The sequence below is a fragment of the Mercenaria mercenaria genome, chromosome 15 (genome assembly GCF_021730395.1).
Source record: "Mercenaria mercenaria strain notata chromosome 15, MADL_Memer_1, whole genome shotgun sequence".
NCBI classification, from domain to species: Eukaryota; Metazoa; Mollusca; class Bivalvia; order Venerida; family Veneridae; genus Mercenaria; species Mercenaria mercenaria.
This window is the reverse complement of record NC_069375.1, coordinates 56,673,380-56,689,972: the sequence shown is the minus strand read 5'-3', so window position 1 is coordinate 56,689,972 and position 16,593 is coordinate 56,673,380. Positions and strand designations below refer to the sequence as shown.

Sequence of the window (16,593 nt, the reverse complement as noted above, 5' to 3'; positions counted from 1 at the left end):
TAGAAATACAAACACATTTTCAGAACGTTCTTACATAATGATATTTCTCTCATTTTACAGACAATTTGGCAACGTATTTTCCGCAGATGGCCAAACGATTCACATTCCAGGCGATTATGAATGCAACAGTATCTGTAGATACGTTTTTCGTCCTCAGGTTATCATAACTTCTATATTCTAGGAACATTTATCTAGGCTCATCAACTTTTTAAAACAATGCAGACAGGTCATAGATATTCAAAAAGCAACCAGAGGTAAAATGATAAAGAAACGCTTAATAGAAAACTCTTTGTGTTATTTATTAATACACCCATTTGCCATAAAACATCTTTGTCAAAGGTGCAATTACTATGATAGCAGTCTTCAAGATCAATTCAATCACAATCAATCGAAAGTATAATTTAAAAAAAAATTACCTTCTTTAGCTGGATCAGTGTATGGTTTAGTCCGTTGGATACTATTTATGTTTTGACACTCTGACGCAAATTTTTAATTACCGACTTTATAACTTCAGTGGTCTGTTAGTGTCATACCTTTCCTTACGTGAGATGAAAAAGAGAGGAGCACCGTTAAAGTTCAACTGGCTGTTGTTTTACTTTCATAGATACTGGAGGTATGATGACATCATTAAATAGTGCATATAATATTTTAACAACTAAATTTTTGTTGAAAAATGGCTCTTCCAAAGCTTGAGCCTTAAATAGTGCAAAAAGCAACTGTATCCTGTGTTAAATAATTGTGCTTGCAAACTTTTCTTAAAACTAGATTCAAACTTTGTTTCCTCTGAATCTAGTGTCTTTTCTATTTCACGCTTTAACCCTTTTCATGCTGGACACGACTGCTTCTGTCTTTGCGACAAGTGTAGGTCATCATTAGCGTGCACATCCCTGCAATCTGATCATGATCTGCACTGTTAGCCATTCGATCAGTATTTTTGGGTAAACACCTCTTTTAACAGTTGATGGTACTGTCCAAATTGAAAGATGCTTAAATAAATTTAGCAGGGTAAGGATTAAGGTAGTGGACCCGTAATGGCAATCGACAAATTACTTATTCTCTGCATGATATAAGGGCATCTTTTGTGTTTTGTGTATATTTAAGTCTGAAGAATGCCGAATTGTCTAACGAGAATACTTTAACATACCGAAATTGACGAATACCTTTACGGGCCACGACCTTAATATCGAAATATGTCCTGAAAAGTGTGGCGGCTGTAAAAAGTCTCCCCGTACTTGGATGTAGTGTTGTTATATTTTCTGGTCCTTTGGGATCATGGAGTCCATTCAATATATGTGAAATAGAGTTCCGCTTAAGCCGTTGCGTGAGAGGTGTTGCACATTCATTACCTCTCATGAACAGACTCAATCAAACCGAGTCTGCTATTATTCTTCTTGGTTGTATTCTTTGCTTCCAGAGGATCTTTTTTACCGATTTTATTAAACAATTAAATTATTTTGTTTGGAAGGCAATGGTATGCGTTTTCTTTGAAAACGATGTCAATATTTTGATGCTTTTCCCACAACTCGTTTCGTATTCTTTGGCAGGAGTAGGGGCACTATTGACACCGTTTCGCATGGTCGCGTATGAAAGGATACAATGGCATATTTGCTAAATCTGTGATAATGATTCTCCTTAGCATTTAGCCTTGTGATACTGTTTCATTTTGGGAATGAACATATAACTGTCTTCCAAAAACTGCGAACAATTTTTAAATATAACGTTAGTATTAAGTTATTTTATATTTACTATTGGACACGGAGTCATTTTCCATATCAAGATGTCTTTAGGCTAAACACCACTAAATGCGGCTGTTCTTTATTTCATAAAAAGTCCTCTTACTTTCTAACGGTTCTTCAACATTTTCTAGCATATCGAATTTTGAAAGACTTGTGTTCTCAAAATGAACTATATCGCTACTTTTGAAAAACAAAAAGAAAAGAGGATGTCGATTTCGATAGAATACTAAGTGATACATACTGAAATGCGGTAGGGTAAAAATGTTAGCACTATTTATATATTGGAACTACTTGTGAAAATACCAGCGGAGTGGTAGTGATTTGCCTTTATCTAAAAACCTATTTCTCTGTCATAAATTTCATGGCGGTTTAAGAAAATATGAAGTTGTCCTGTGAACAGAAATGAACAGATCATTTCGGAGTCTGATATTTCCACCACTAATTCTACAAGATACTCTGAACGAAAAAGCCAAAACGATTTAAGATAATGATTTATCGCCATTTACATCTCAGTTTCTGATCAGACCGATTGCTCCTGAACTCGCCCCTGAAGTTACATAGCATTAAAAGTATTGGAATGATGTGTTGCTTACAGATAGACCCCTTTTAACATGCAATATATTTCACTGAAATGTTACTGCCATGTAGGCTAATCCCCGCTTCGCATAGAAATATTGCTTCCATACAGCCTGACCCTTGAAACATGCAATATATTGCAGTGTTGCATATAGACAGACATATTACATATAGTTACAGACTCTCCCATCTATACCTGTTACTGTTTTGCATTGAAAATTTGTTTCCAGATTGACCCCACCATACATGCTACTGCTCATGTTGTATGTACCAACGATGAGGTACTGGGGAGATGGACCATTTTGGCCGCAGAAAGGCGTGGACGTCGATGAATGCAAAGACACTTGGTGGACTAATTTGTTATACATTAATAACGTGTACAAATCAGATAAACAAGTAAGAACGTTTGATGTATTCCTGAGCGAAAAATGTTGATATATTGAAAGGGCATGTTTTCTGATTTATGTTAAATTTTCGAAATTAAGATACATAATTACAAAGACGAAAACAATTGATTGGGTGATCTCTTGGCAAATTTAGTTACAAGACATGCAGACAAGAATGCATATTGTCCTCTTTTCATTTTTGTTTTAATCTAAAATATGAAAATTTCATTATTGTTAAGTAATATGATGATTATGATAAAAATATTCTTTTCAAATTGTTTCGTTTTAATACAAAAGTATTGCTTGGCCAAATGAAAACTGCTATTACTGTCTTTAGATGTGTTTCAATGTGTTTCATGGTATCTTCGCATAAAGTACTGCTCTGTTTCAGTGCATGGGATGGAGCTGGTACCTCGCCAACGACATGCAGTTCTATGTGAAAAGTCCTTTGATGTTGGTTCCTCTTTACTAGTAAGTATTTATGTTCCACTTTTACAGTAAGATTACAGGTTATAGTTGCTGGTTCCACTTTTGCAATACGTACGCTTGTTCTGTTTTTTTCAGGTAAGTATACAAGTTTCAATTTTCAGTGTGCGTACTGGTTCCACTCTTACAATAAGTACACTGTTTTTGTTTTTCAGGTAAGTAAACAGGTTCAATTTTTCAGTGTGCGCACTGGTTTCACTCCTACAATAAGTACACTGGTTTTGTTTTAGGTAAGTATACAGTTTTCGTTCGTCAGTGTGCGTACTGGTTCCACTCTTACAATAAGTACACCGATTCTGTTTTGCAGGAAAGGAGACAGGTTCCATTTTCAGTGTGCTTACTGGTTCTACTCTTACAATAAGTACACCGATTCTGTTTTTCAGGTGGTAGAGCGTCCGCTTCGAGTGGGGGAGGTCGTGGGTTCGATCCCCGGCCGCGTCATACCAAAGACTTAAAAAAATGGTACTAGTAGCTTCCTCGCTTGGCGCTCAGCATTAAGAGGATAGTGCTAGGACTGGTCAGCCCGGTGTCAGTATAATGTGACTGGGTGAGGTATCATGCCACGTGTCTACGGCGTGATATTCCAGTGAGGCAGAACTATAAAGTTGGGCATAGTGCTCACTGCTACAAGTAGACACCGTCGTTTATATGACTGAAAAACTGTTGAAAAAGACGTTAAACCCGAACACACACACACACACACACACACGCACACACACACACAAACACACACGTTTACACGTATTTGTGGGGTCCTTCATGATCGAGTGGTCTTTGATATAGAATAAAATGCAAATTTCGTAAACGTTGCGGAGGCACGCATGAGAATACAAATGCTCTTGCAAGTATCTAAAGGGCAATAACATTTAAGGATTTGAGTAAATACATGTGTTTTATGACACACGTTGGTTGATTCTATGCATCTTTTGACCAACTGTTAATTCTTTTGTTTATTTCAACCACGTTAAAATGTTTTTGCTTTTATAAATTAGACAATTGCTTTGTCATAGAAAAACTGTCCACCGAAACAAAATGACTCGAATGATGATCTAATGTTGATACACAAGGTACACTACTTTGAAAATGCTAGTTACTTACTAAGCTCAATATGTAGTTTTAACGACAATATGTCAATGTTTATTTTCTCCGATAGGAACTCGGAAATGCGAAACACAACAGAATGTTTAATTACTTGTCTATGCACACGTTTCGATAAACTATTTAAAATGGTTGAAAGCAAACCTGATGCCATATGACAAATTTAAGCTAAAACAAAAGATTTCCAATGATTTATATAAAACGGTATATGTGTTTCAACTCAAGTTGTGTGTCTTTAATAAACGTACGTTTGATAAGTGTGTATGCTAAAAGCATATGATGGAGGTTATTAAACTGAAATTTATCTAATACATTACTATCATCTATAGCGAAACATTTTAGATGTAGAACCCATCTTTACCTGCCCTTTATAAGGTAAATTATGATAGTCAGATTTATGTCCCTTGAAATGATTTAATAGATGCATTGGTATACAAAACCCACCACTTATTTATGTAATAAAATGGTCCCACCATTTTATACGAAATGTATGCCGGAGGACATTATTTATCAGCCTTTGTATCCGCTCGTATCTTTGTATGTTCGAAACTCCACACATGGTGGGAGAATTTTATTACATAAATAAGTGGTGGGTTTTGTATACCAATGCATCTATTAAATCATTGTAACCACTTTGTAAACGTATTTGGAGGTAATAATACATTACATTTTGGTAAGACAGATACATCGCACCAAAAACCGACATAACTTTAGCCATGAACTGGTACCTGGATAAAGCCACGAATTGTTCATAACGCCAGCTTGATGGCTCGATCAAAAAATAGACACCTCGTGTGGAGTTTCGAACATACAAAGACACGAGCGGATACAAAGGCTGATAAATAATGTCCTCCGGCATACATTTCGTATAAAATGGTGGGACCATTTTATTACATAAATAAGTGATGGGTTTTGTATACCAATGCATCTATAAAATCATTGTAACCACTTTGTAAACGTATTTGGAGGTAACAATACATTACATTTTGGTAAGACAGATACATCGCACCAAAAACCGAGTCCAAACCGACACCATAATTTTTGTTCTTATCGAAATCGGCTGGGGCATTTACATTTACACCATCTTATTTCAGAATCCCATGGCCTACAATATCAACAGCTTGAGTGAAACAAAATTTATTTCTGCTTTAGTCAAGGTGATAAATGAATGAAGTCTTACGACATTTCTAAATTGTTTAATACTGCCGTCCTGTATTTTACACAGTTGATCTTTCTCATAAAAATTCATAGTATTGATATAAGGTCTTCAACTAAAGTATTACCTAAAAACATTGGCTATGCTTCGCCAAAATACAAAAACCACCTTTATTGCTGTATTGTCGCTACAGTAATCAAAACCGACATATTCACTTAGCATAATGGACACACAATTTATAACCTCCGTTATCATCAATACTCTACCTATACCAATGTATTGTCACTTCAGAAGTCAATATATTTGTCTCCTCTGAATATTCTTTAAAACAAACGTCCGTTTGTAACAGAAACACGAGAAGAAGTTTAAGGCACAAGTCTTTTAGTTATGATGTAATGTAATATTATAGCTTTTCTTAATTTCATATATCGTTATTAACAGTAAATGTAGTTCAAATTAAGACATCGATGACGTTTAAACGATAATTTAAGACATTGTATATCCAGCACAATACAATATGGTACTGAGAGCTTAGTGAATCGATACAAAATAATGTGACACATTTGAACAAAAGGGCCCGCTGCCAGTTTTGAAGCTCCCAATCAGTGGCTTCAGCCCAGCAATGCTCATTAGGTATTTCATTACAATACGCTAATCTTTAAGAGGGTTGAAACCATTTTGTACCGCAACACTTAAAGACGCCTTTCTTATCAGTAAATACTTTCAACATTTATTATCCTATAGACTTTCAATGTTATCAGTAAGTTATTTCAATATGTATTCTAAGTAAGTACGTTCAATTTTTGTTTTCAAAAAGTAATTCCAGTATATTAATAGTAAGTACAGTTTCAATATGTGTAATCAGTTAGTACTTTTAATATATGCTATCAATTAGTACTTTCAATATGTATTATCAGTCAGTACTTTCGTTCAAGATGAATACTCAGTTCTACCTTCGTATAGGTGTTATCAGTAAATACTTTCAATATATTTTATTTGTAATTCCTTTAAATATGTATTATCGCTGGGCACCTAATATCAGTTAGGTTTTCTTATATGTAAGCAGTAAGTACTTCCATTTGTAACATCAGTTAGTACTTGCTTTTTCATAACATATATTCAGATATTAAAATTCAAACTTAAAGGCATTTAGTAAGTGTAAACGATGAGGTTATTGATACCTGCATTTATACAAGTTTTGTTAAACATACAAATATGTCTTCGTTTGTTCGATCTAAACAACATATTGTTGGTTCCAGACACCAATGTTTTTGAAACGTTAACTATTTTGAAATGCACAATTCCTACCATAATGATCAGCATCCACGTTGACATCAAATTAGTTCTTTAACTAGTTTGATTAATTTTTAAACTATCCTTATTATGTCCTATTTATCTTTCTTGATAGACTGAAAAAGCGTTTTAAAAGTTATCTATATGTGTTGCTAAACTGGTTAAATATTCATGCTTAAACAGACGCGGAACTACAAGTAACAACACGACCACAACAATCTTTTGATGCAATAGTATTCAGTCTTTCAATGCCTCCATAATTATAATATTTAATTTTTGGCGATCAGATTAGCTTTTTTTGTGTAAATGTACCATTTGCATAAGCTAGGGCAAGATATAAGCTACAAGCACGACAAACTCTCAAGTTAGTTATTGCAACATAATACAGCTCAGAATGATATCGTTGTCCCATTCAAATGCGATTCTTTTTTAGGAGACAGAGTAATTTGTGCTAATCTAATTTTCATCTGTAATTATTGATTGTTGTAAAGCCAACTATTTTTAAAAAAATCTCAGTGGGAATAGTCAAATAGAATTCCAGTTCGGTTGTCCTGTGAAAACAATTGTGCGCTAATATATGGAAATGTCAAATAAATAATGCAATAGAATATGGTTTCATTTGAAAAGCACAGGATTCGTGAATCTAATGTTACATTTTACTTCTATAACCGGTGAAACAACTGTTTTATTATTATGACATTCTGTGAACGGTTGATTTAAAACGCTTTTAAAATTTAAATGTTGGCATCATTTTTTATTTAAGTTATGTCTGCCATAAAATGTTCAACAGCCATACATTTTTGTAATTGAAACAGAGGCTATTCTTCCTCGAATGACAAATGTTGATCCGACTAATAAAAAGTTATTTTTTGTATGCGTAATTGAAATAACTATAATCCCTAACGTTCTCTTTTACTATTGTTTGTGTGACATCAATTATTCATTAATTGTATTTGCGTTTACTTAAAAGCTATTCTACAATTTACAGTTCGAAATATTTTCAAAAGAATTAGTGCATGTAAAGCGGTTTCATGTAGTGTTTCTTTGTTGAACGGTATTCGAGAACAAAGTGGACAAGATGCACCATCTGCGGGTTGTTGTAATTGGTTTATTAATGTACCTTTATGTACTATACTCGCATACAAGGTCTAGAAAAAGTTAAATCTTAAAATAGTAAAATAAATGACATCTTATGCTTCCTTCAAATATACCCACGAACTTGCACAAGGATACTTGAATAGTCCTGAAAAATGATTTAAAAAAAAAAATAAAAGGTTCCGCTGCTGAGAAGTTGAAATAGGAAGAAAATAACATGAATTAATATTTCTCAATATTTCATTTAACAATTATGATAATTTTCCTACATTTGAAATAATCTATTTATGTCAAGTTTGTCTAACATTTTAACACAGCTATACTCTACATATAGCGCCCATTTCGTATAAACGAAGGCGGATTTCATAGCGTGTTTTTCATACCAATAAAACATATTAACATTTTTCAGTGTGAAAGTACTAAAATAAATTGTATACTGTAGTTATAATAGGCTCGTCAGTTCTCTGAAACCATTGATGATCAGACATACAGCACGTATATTTTGAGGGTAAGTAGTACGAGAACTTCTTAACAAGAGTCCGAGGTTTGTCTAATCCCATATTAGACTTAACTCATTTGCAACGTCAGAAACTTGCAATGAGTTAGGCATCCCAGTAAGTACAAGACTGTGTCGAAGATTTGTCATTCCAGAACATCTTATGCTACTAGAGGACTAGTCATTCCGGAATGTATAACACTATGTCAGACTTAAGCCATTTCCTAATGTTTAACAGTCTTTGTATAAAGATTGTTTTGAACTGGCGATGTGTGAGCCATTAGAGGTAAACCCCTCATCAATACAGATAGTTATGTATTGCAAGTAGTGTCATATTTTCTCCCCCAGCATCAAGTCTAGGCCGGAAGTGCATTTCAACAAATCATGGAAGCACTTAACTTCAGTAGAGATATCTGCCACGGCATGCAATGGAACCCATATCGCCGGCATTGTAATGTAGCATGCTAAAACAAATGGGCTACTTACTCTCTGGTTATTTGTTGTAAGATAAACAGAATATTTATCTTAACATAATACACATACGTAATAATTGGGCGTCCAAACATAACTCTATGATCAATTTAGATAGGTGTTACTTTTAATGTGTAAACACAATAATATCTTTTATGAAATGTATTTATATATCTCCCGAATTTGTGATTAGTACATGTAAGGTCGCATAAGAGCTTTTTTTTTCATTTTACGATTTGAATGCATTTCAGAACTGTGATATTTCGATCTATTAAAAATTTCAGCACGGCATTTCTGTTGTGTTAATGTACTGTTTAATATTTTAGCTTGAATCTTTCGGCGGTTCCAAATGGTGCCTGCTTTTTAATTCTGTCGTTTGGAATTGTGTGTGATATGCAGGCTCCAATAACATCATATCCCCACAATAAATTCAAGTGTGTTTACTTCTGTTCATTATTACTTTGTTAAGGGCAAATACTTCATTTTAACTGGGAACCATGGAATTGCATTCTGTGTATCATTGAAGGTTCCATATTCACCGCCGTATGAATATATTTGTGGTTGATTGTAAATTACATATTTGTACTTATAGCATTTTTAAGTTTTGAGTTGTGTACAACCCGGGGCTAGAAGGCGTGGATGGTAGCTAAGCTTAATAAAACCGAGTCTAAAATATTTTCGTTTACGTCTTGATTGGCGACCTGTGGTTTTCCATTTATCTGTTCTATATGTCATGCATTTTATACTTGGTATAAAATCTAAAACACCTAATTTCTACGTCATTGATAAGTCCAGATTCAGACGAAAGCATGTGGTATGCGGATTTCTAAAGTACAAGTTGTTACATGAAGCTAACATATACAATTTAGATAGGAACAGTTGTTAAGATATAGTTGAATATTTTCCAGATACTTGAAGGAATAATAATAGTAACGTAAGTTACCACCGTTACGGTATTTAATTGTGTTTATTTACGAAATATGAATGCTGATACATATACCAGCTGTACAGATGGCGTTATCACAGCGGCGTTTAAAATCGTAGTGTCACTTAATGTGTGAAGGTGTATGTTTCAAAGATAATGCATAAGGAATATTGAACTCTCATTCTGGTTAACAACGGCGAGAACTTGCACCTTGTCGACGACATGGCTGTACCAATGTATGACAAAGCAGTATCTGTCCTACCTAACTCAAGAGGGATATCAACTCATGTTCATTGTTATCTACAATGTAACACTGTCTATTAAATCTAAAGGTTCAAACTGATTTGAAAAAGTAAAGTTGCATGTATTAAGTTTTACTATATCTATCTTGATAATGACTTTGCATGTTTGAATTACATGTCAAGCACAATTTTGGCTACAACATGAATTTTACCCCTCATCGGTATATCGCGCATAGAAATCATGGGACTAGTATCACAAAATCAGTCGTACATGCACAAACGTCTATTTATTAAAAGCTATAAACATTGCTCATTGAATAATACTGAAGCACAGTTGATCTCCATTTCTTCCGCGTACATACTATCAATACAAAAGCCAAAACAAATTACAATATTCTCAAAGAAAATGAAATTTCCATTAAATTATTTACAATGAAAGGAAATCTGGACCTCTTCAAGTACTCTTTGGTCCCATGAAAAGAATGTGTTCCTAAAATGTCTTCATCTATAATTCCAATTGCTTCTCTCGTGCGGAATCTTTTATTTCCGAAAATTTAGAAAATGTCAATACAGTCAAACCTGTGTTAAAGACCACCTCTGAACAGAGACCACCGGGCTCTAAAGACCACATATATTTTTCCTATTTTAACATTTACAGTGTATTTTAACCTGTGAATAAAGACCACCTCCCAATAAAGACCATATTTTGACTCTCCCAAGGGTGGTCTTTATAGACAGGTTTGACTGTATATATTAAAGAATTGGTTCCAGTTTAAAACATGCACATTCGACACGTGATATGTAATAAACATGTAGAAACATTTTCTTCTCCATCGGAGACTGTAACGTTGGTGCCGTCTTTTTCTAAGCGCATTTGTAATCGCCCTGTAAACCTATAATTACCGTATTCTGGAGCTTGCAAGAATATCATACTGACAGTTTTCACTGAAAGGCAGATTAATCCGCCGTGAGGTTTTTACCCGTTTTTCAGGCTAATCGACAGATATTTTTATTAATATAAACTGTTCTCTGAACATTGTTCTACAGTCCGTTGATATTTTCATACATATGTAAATACAATAAAGTTAAATAATGCGTCATTTCGCATGAAACATATGTTTTTAGGTCTGTTGACCCACCGATCATGGCTAATTTGAAAAGTGAAGGTGTATTCCTTTAAAACATTTCAGAAAACCCCGAATGTGACCGAAGTGCATGAAAATATGCCGATAAAAATAGTTCGAAACGTATTTTAAGATTTCTATAATTTAGCGTTAATATAACATATTGCATTCATCAGTAATAAAACAGCATTTGATCTGAATCATTTTTTGTACATGTATATACCTGCGATTCTTTCTACTTCCCGACTCCTACGCAGTTCTTCGAGTGGCAAGAGAAATCACTGCGTAGGAGTTTGCTATATAAGAAACTGTTTGATTTCGTCTAAAAATGGACTTGATTTTTGAATTACTTCCCTTTATTCTTAAATGTCTCCTATTTAAGTAAAGCTTTAATAAAGACCGATTCATATTATTTATCTCCTATATTTAATTTTATCTTTGATATTTCTTTTCACGATTGATATGAAATTGAGTCAAAATATTTTTTTTAAGTTTTACTGTTTTTATGTTAATTTAATTTTAGTATATATTGCTACATTGCTTCAATGTGTCAATATAAATAACACATTACACATGCATCGTGATGCATCTGCACGGTTTTTATGTTACATGTTTGTTTCAATATATGTAATATTAAATAGACTTATTTCATTATTTACAAGATAAATATTGGCATTCCCTGTAAATCGTAAATGTGTCCCGATTTTAGCGGGACTTGACGATGACATTTAACAACGTTACGCCAGTTCCGGATTTGTATTACCATTGTTGTTGAACTGAAAGAAGCCATGGTGTAGAAATTTACTCGAAATTTGTCATTTTGATAAAGGCCATAAGACCGAAACGTTAATAAAACAGAGTCCTTAAAATTGATCGTTAAGCAAAATAGAATCAAAGAAGTACATAACGAGTGATTAGTTATTTAGAATATCACATGGGGTCTTTTGCATGATTTGAAGTTTCTCGATGTTGGCCTACTGTGTGTCCCCGATTAATGAAACTGTTTGATTTCATTTAAGCAAAATAGGATCAAAGCATCACAAGGGGGCGTTTGCATATCTTCTCTCGATGTAACCCTACAATGGAATTTCCATTCATGTGCCCCGCCAGCGCTTCGATTAGTGACTTGCAGCTATAAAAGTTCAATATGTATCTTCTGAAATAAAAGAGAAAAGATCCGTATTCCTTAATTGTCAAAACATTCATAACACGATTTTCATGTGTACAGTTCCTTTTTTTTATCCGAAAACTGTGCGGAAGTAACAACAGCAGGATTTTGGGTAGATAGGTCTAGTTTCCCGTTTGGTGGATCCCACTGACTTCAACTGTTGTTTTAGCAGGGTCGGTCGTTTGTAGAAACTTTTCTTAACAAGGTAGCGGAGTTTAAAGGCAACAGCCCATGAATTAAAGAAGTGGGGTTGCAACACTTTTGTTGTATTGGTGTCATGATTAAGTCGTACCATCAATACATTGTATTTCTAGGGCCGGCTAAACTAGAAGTTGATTTCGCATAAATGTGTAGAATTATACAACCCGTGCTCAAAGAATTGTGAAAGTTGGTGTATTATGTGATATCGTGTAGAATTTTGAAGAAAAAAAAGATTTTTCTATTCTACTCGATACTTTCAACTTAGCTACATGGAAATACTTTTAAAATTTAAACTTATAGTTAAGAATAAGGGAAGGGACCCATGATCCTTATTGTCAAAACATTATTCTATATATCTGAAAATTGTGTTTTTGTTTTGTGAAAGTCGACACAATGGCTATTCTTAATTAGTAGCCATATTTATTTAATACATAACGTTTTGTCAAGAAAATATTTACTCAAATATTATATGTACTATAGACTGGTGAACATAGAAAGTAGCATTGATTACGTCAAAAATATATATTATGTGTTTTTGATGTAGCCCGCTGCCAACTGTAGATGCGCGTTGCCTGTAGTCGTCTGATTCTACGATATTATTTTCATATCCTTCTAATTTTCGCTTGATAATTCCTTTGATTTACTAATTTATCACCACAATTTAGTAATTCTTGGAAATATGCTTCAACTTACAATTATAAAAAAAACTTGACACATAGCAAACATAAATAATATTGGAGCTGAACTGTTGGAGATCTGATTACTTGGAGAATAGTCTGATAACCTTATGAGCAGTAGGACCACAATGACTTTTTTGTTTGTATTATCTTGCTTATGATATGCGCAGTTTGGGAACACCGGGAGCGCATTTATGTACACAATGATTTTGTAGTTACTGTTGAATAAACATGGTTTAGAAAACATCGTCTTCTACTCATTAAGTCATGCCTAAGAGAGTCCGTCACCAGTGCCTTTGTTTAGGCTGCGTTGACCTACTCTTCATTGTTCTCATTTGTTCAGGGTGCACAGATATTGACTTACCCTTTATTTTTCTCATTACATCGTCTGCTCAGATTCTAGATCGATATCGGAGATATGTTTTTCTACTTTATTACATGTTAAACTTAGCTCTTTGTGTAGAAAAAGATCTGAGGAGATGCACATGACTACTTATGGGAGTCAAGCCATGGTCACGTGACTGATACACGTGATGGAAACGCTAATATTGTATAGGTATACATCAGGAAATACATACTTTTACTTTCATTTTACCAAACAGCTTCGACTAACTTTTTGAAGCATATAACGTAACTTAAAAACATCAACAGAATTCTTCTTTACAATTGAGAATCAATAAAGCTGACATTTGTCATGAAAATAGCCTTTACTAGTCGGGAAAATTGCACTATATATTAATATGGACTACAATTGAGTAGACCACGGTGGCATATCCGGCGAATAACTACCTTCATTCCTTTAATATCAGTTCCTTTGAAAGTGAAGGCTACATACACACTTCTTCCCAGAACAACATGTATTTCTTCAGATTATAATTTTTTAACAGCATATCGAAATGTTTCAACTTTTCTGTGCTTTCAGCGCTTTGATTGCCATTTCTTATCATTTGATTATATACTAAATGATACCTTTTGCACAAATGCTCGGGCCATCTATTTCAATGCATTCCGCATACGGATGCCAGCCGTTGTCTACGAGATAATCAACGCACCCCGTTGATGTTCCAGGTTTTCCAGGACCCCAACCATCAAATGACACTTCTGTGCCGTCAGTCCAGCGAACTTCACCAGCTGTTTCGTTATAGCGTGCTCCGATCAAGAAATATGTTGCCTCGCTATCTTTGTTATCTTCAAAGAGAATATTTATATAATATCAACGTATCAAAGACCAAAGACAGACACCAACAGATACTGTAAAACTGAATGTAAAGGCCCGTTACTAGTTTTATTTCAGACTTAAATATGTAGAATTTATACATATTTGCAACCTGTGAATTAATACTTTTTTGCACGTTTTGACCATTTTTGGATAATTATGTCATGAGTGTTCCTTACATAAAGATATGTTTTTATTGAAATTTATTTTCGTATAAATGATAATTCAATATTAAAGTATTTAAACAAAATCTGTCACGATTTTTGATAAATGACACCGAAGCGTGCCCAAGAAGCTTCAGTTGTCTGCGCAAAAATGACACATCATTTCGTGACCTTGACCTTGATCCGAAAGACTCGGGTCGTTAGCCTGAAACACCTTCTCAATATGGTTAACATTTTTTTGTCAAATTATTTTCAAACCCCTTTATAAATGACAGAGTTATGGATCGGTCAAGAAACAGACCATGTTAACCTTAAACCTCTAAGTGTGGACTTAACCTTAGAGTTGGGGGTCTGTGTCTTGTCTTATTATGGTAAACATTTATGACAAGTTATTTCAAAATCCCTTCATGGATGGTAGTGTCATGGACCGGACACGAAGCAGACACTTTTAACATTTGACCCTTAAGCGTGACCTTAACCTTGGAGCTAAGGGTCTGGGTCTTGCGCATGACACGTCGTCTCATCATGATTAACATTTATGCCAAGTTATTCCAAAATCCCTCTATTGATGGCTGAGTTACAGCCATGAAAAGAATTTACATGGACGCAAAAACGCACGGACGGACGGACAGTGCGACTGTAATATGCCCACCTTCGGGTGCCTGAAAATAACAAAAAATCATATTAATGATATTCTAATATGTTGGTAATTACTATGTATTCAATTCGTGAGCATTCAAAAATTATAATAATATGTCACTTTTTGCAAACAGAGATGAAAATATTTGTCTTTCGTATGAATGTTTCCAGGTTACTCGACAGTGCTGCGTTACCGCTAAAACAGTTAACTGAGAGCCAGATAGTTCCTTCTTCGTCTCCCAGCAGATAAAATCTGTTGAACTTACATACCGTGTTTTACATACTAGTAATAAAGAATAGATAAAGCTAAAAGAAATACTTTTGTTGTGGCACTCTTTCTTAAAGTAATGTCTTTAAACAATTTTCTTTAATTTTACATTATATTGTATAAAATCAAAGCGCAAGTCATTACTTGACATGTATGTTTTTCATTCCAACATTTAGTAAAAAGGATAAGCCAATACAGTACTATAGTCATAGCATGAGGCCCTGTGCAAATGAAAACAAACTAGTCATTAATATAATAGCAGTGTGGCATTTCGAAGAATGAACGGTATAAATAAAATGAATAATAAAAATGAATAAATGACTTTACTTATCCAAGGTATGATACTTACAATACTCCTGTAAGTTATGACGAATAAATTGGTGCTCGTCGTCTTTTTCAACTTTGACAAGGCTTGCATCTAGGGATTCGCAGTATGACTGTGATGAAATAAATAGAAAGAAGACAGAAATTTCATATGTTTTAGATTGAAATGGTAATCATGGCAAATTTTGTCGATAAAAAGATAAAAAATAACAACTTTGGGCTTTTAAAGGGACTGGACTCAGATTTTGGCTAAAAATGATCTTTCTTTAAAATTGAACTTTGATCTAAACATGAGATGTTGCTTCTGAACTATCTTAAAATTGCGAAATCTCGTGAAAACCATGTCCGAATTGAGAATTGAAAACTGGCTGCCTCGGTAATATAAAATTCTTGACCTCTTGACCAGTTAACTACGGATAATTCGTAATTAATGACCGTTAAATATAAAACTTTATAATAAAGACAAGTTACCACCCGTTCTCCGTTTCAAACGCTATTTAAAATTCAATGGAAAAAGTAGCAATCACAACTTATCATCATGTGTTTCCGTAACAATCTTCCAGTCACTAAATTTCAAAGCCATCAAATGAAATAAAGCAATAATGTTTTGATATTTGAAAATTTCCCTTTTATGTCGTATGATCTAGAGGTCAGTGCCTGAAAGCGTATCATGAAAAATTGTCTTACCGTGCATCATAGAAATTTAATATCAGTAAATCGGCACAGGTTGAATTATTATTGAAATAAAGTAAATAGTGTGGAAACAGAATAGTGATCAAATGTCTATAAACTGTAACAAAAACAATTTAGATATAACTTTTAAAAACAATGTTACTTGTAAAGTAACTAGAT

The 16,593-nt window shown here is 34.0% G+C and overlaps 1 protein-coding gene across 1 annotated transcript; it reads left to right on the top strand.

The window, feature by feature from the left end:
• The first annotated feature begins 57 nt into the window (after positions 1-57).
• LOC128548789 (nose resistant to fluoxetine protein 6-like) lies at positions 58-3,414 on the top strand. The gene is made up of 4 exons (XM_053524253.1): positions 58-157; positions 515-613; positions 2,543-2,708; positions 3,340-3,414. The coding sequence occupies exons 1-4, from the start codon at positions 87-89 to the stop codon at positions 3,412-3,414; spliced, it is 411 nt and encodes a 136-aa protein (XP_053380228.1). The 5' UTR covers positions 58-86.
• Positions 3,415-16,593: the final 13,179 nt, after the last annotated feature.

Bases quoted from the DNA above. Each gene is read 5' to 3' on its own strand.
- LOC128548789 (XM_053524253.1), top strand. From the start codon at position 87: ATGGCCAAACGATTCACATTCCAGGCGATTATGAATGCAACAGTATCT. The intron at 158-514 runs GTTATCATAACT...TTATAACTTCAG, and splicing joins GATACGTTTTTCGTCCTCAG to TGGTCTGTTAGTGTCATACC. The intron at 2,709-3,339 runs GTAAGAACGTTT...TTTGTTTTTCAG, and splicing joins TGTACAAATCAGATAAACAA to GTAAGTAAACAGGTTCAATT.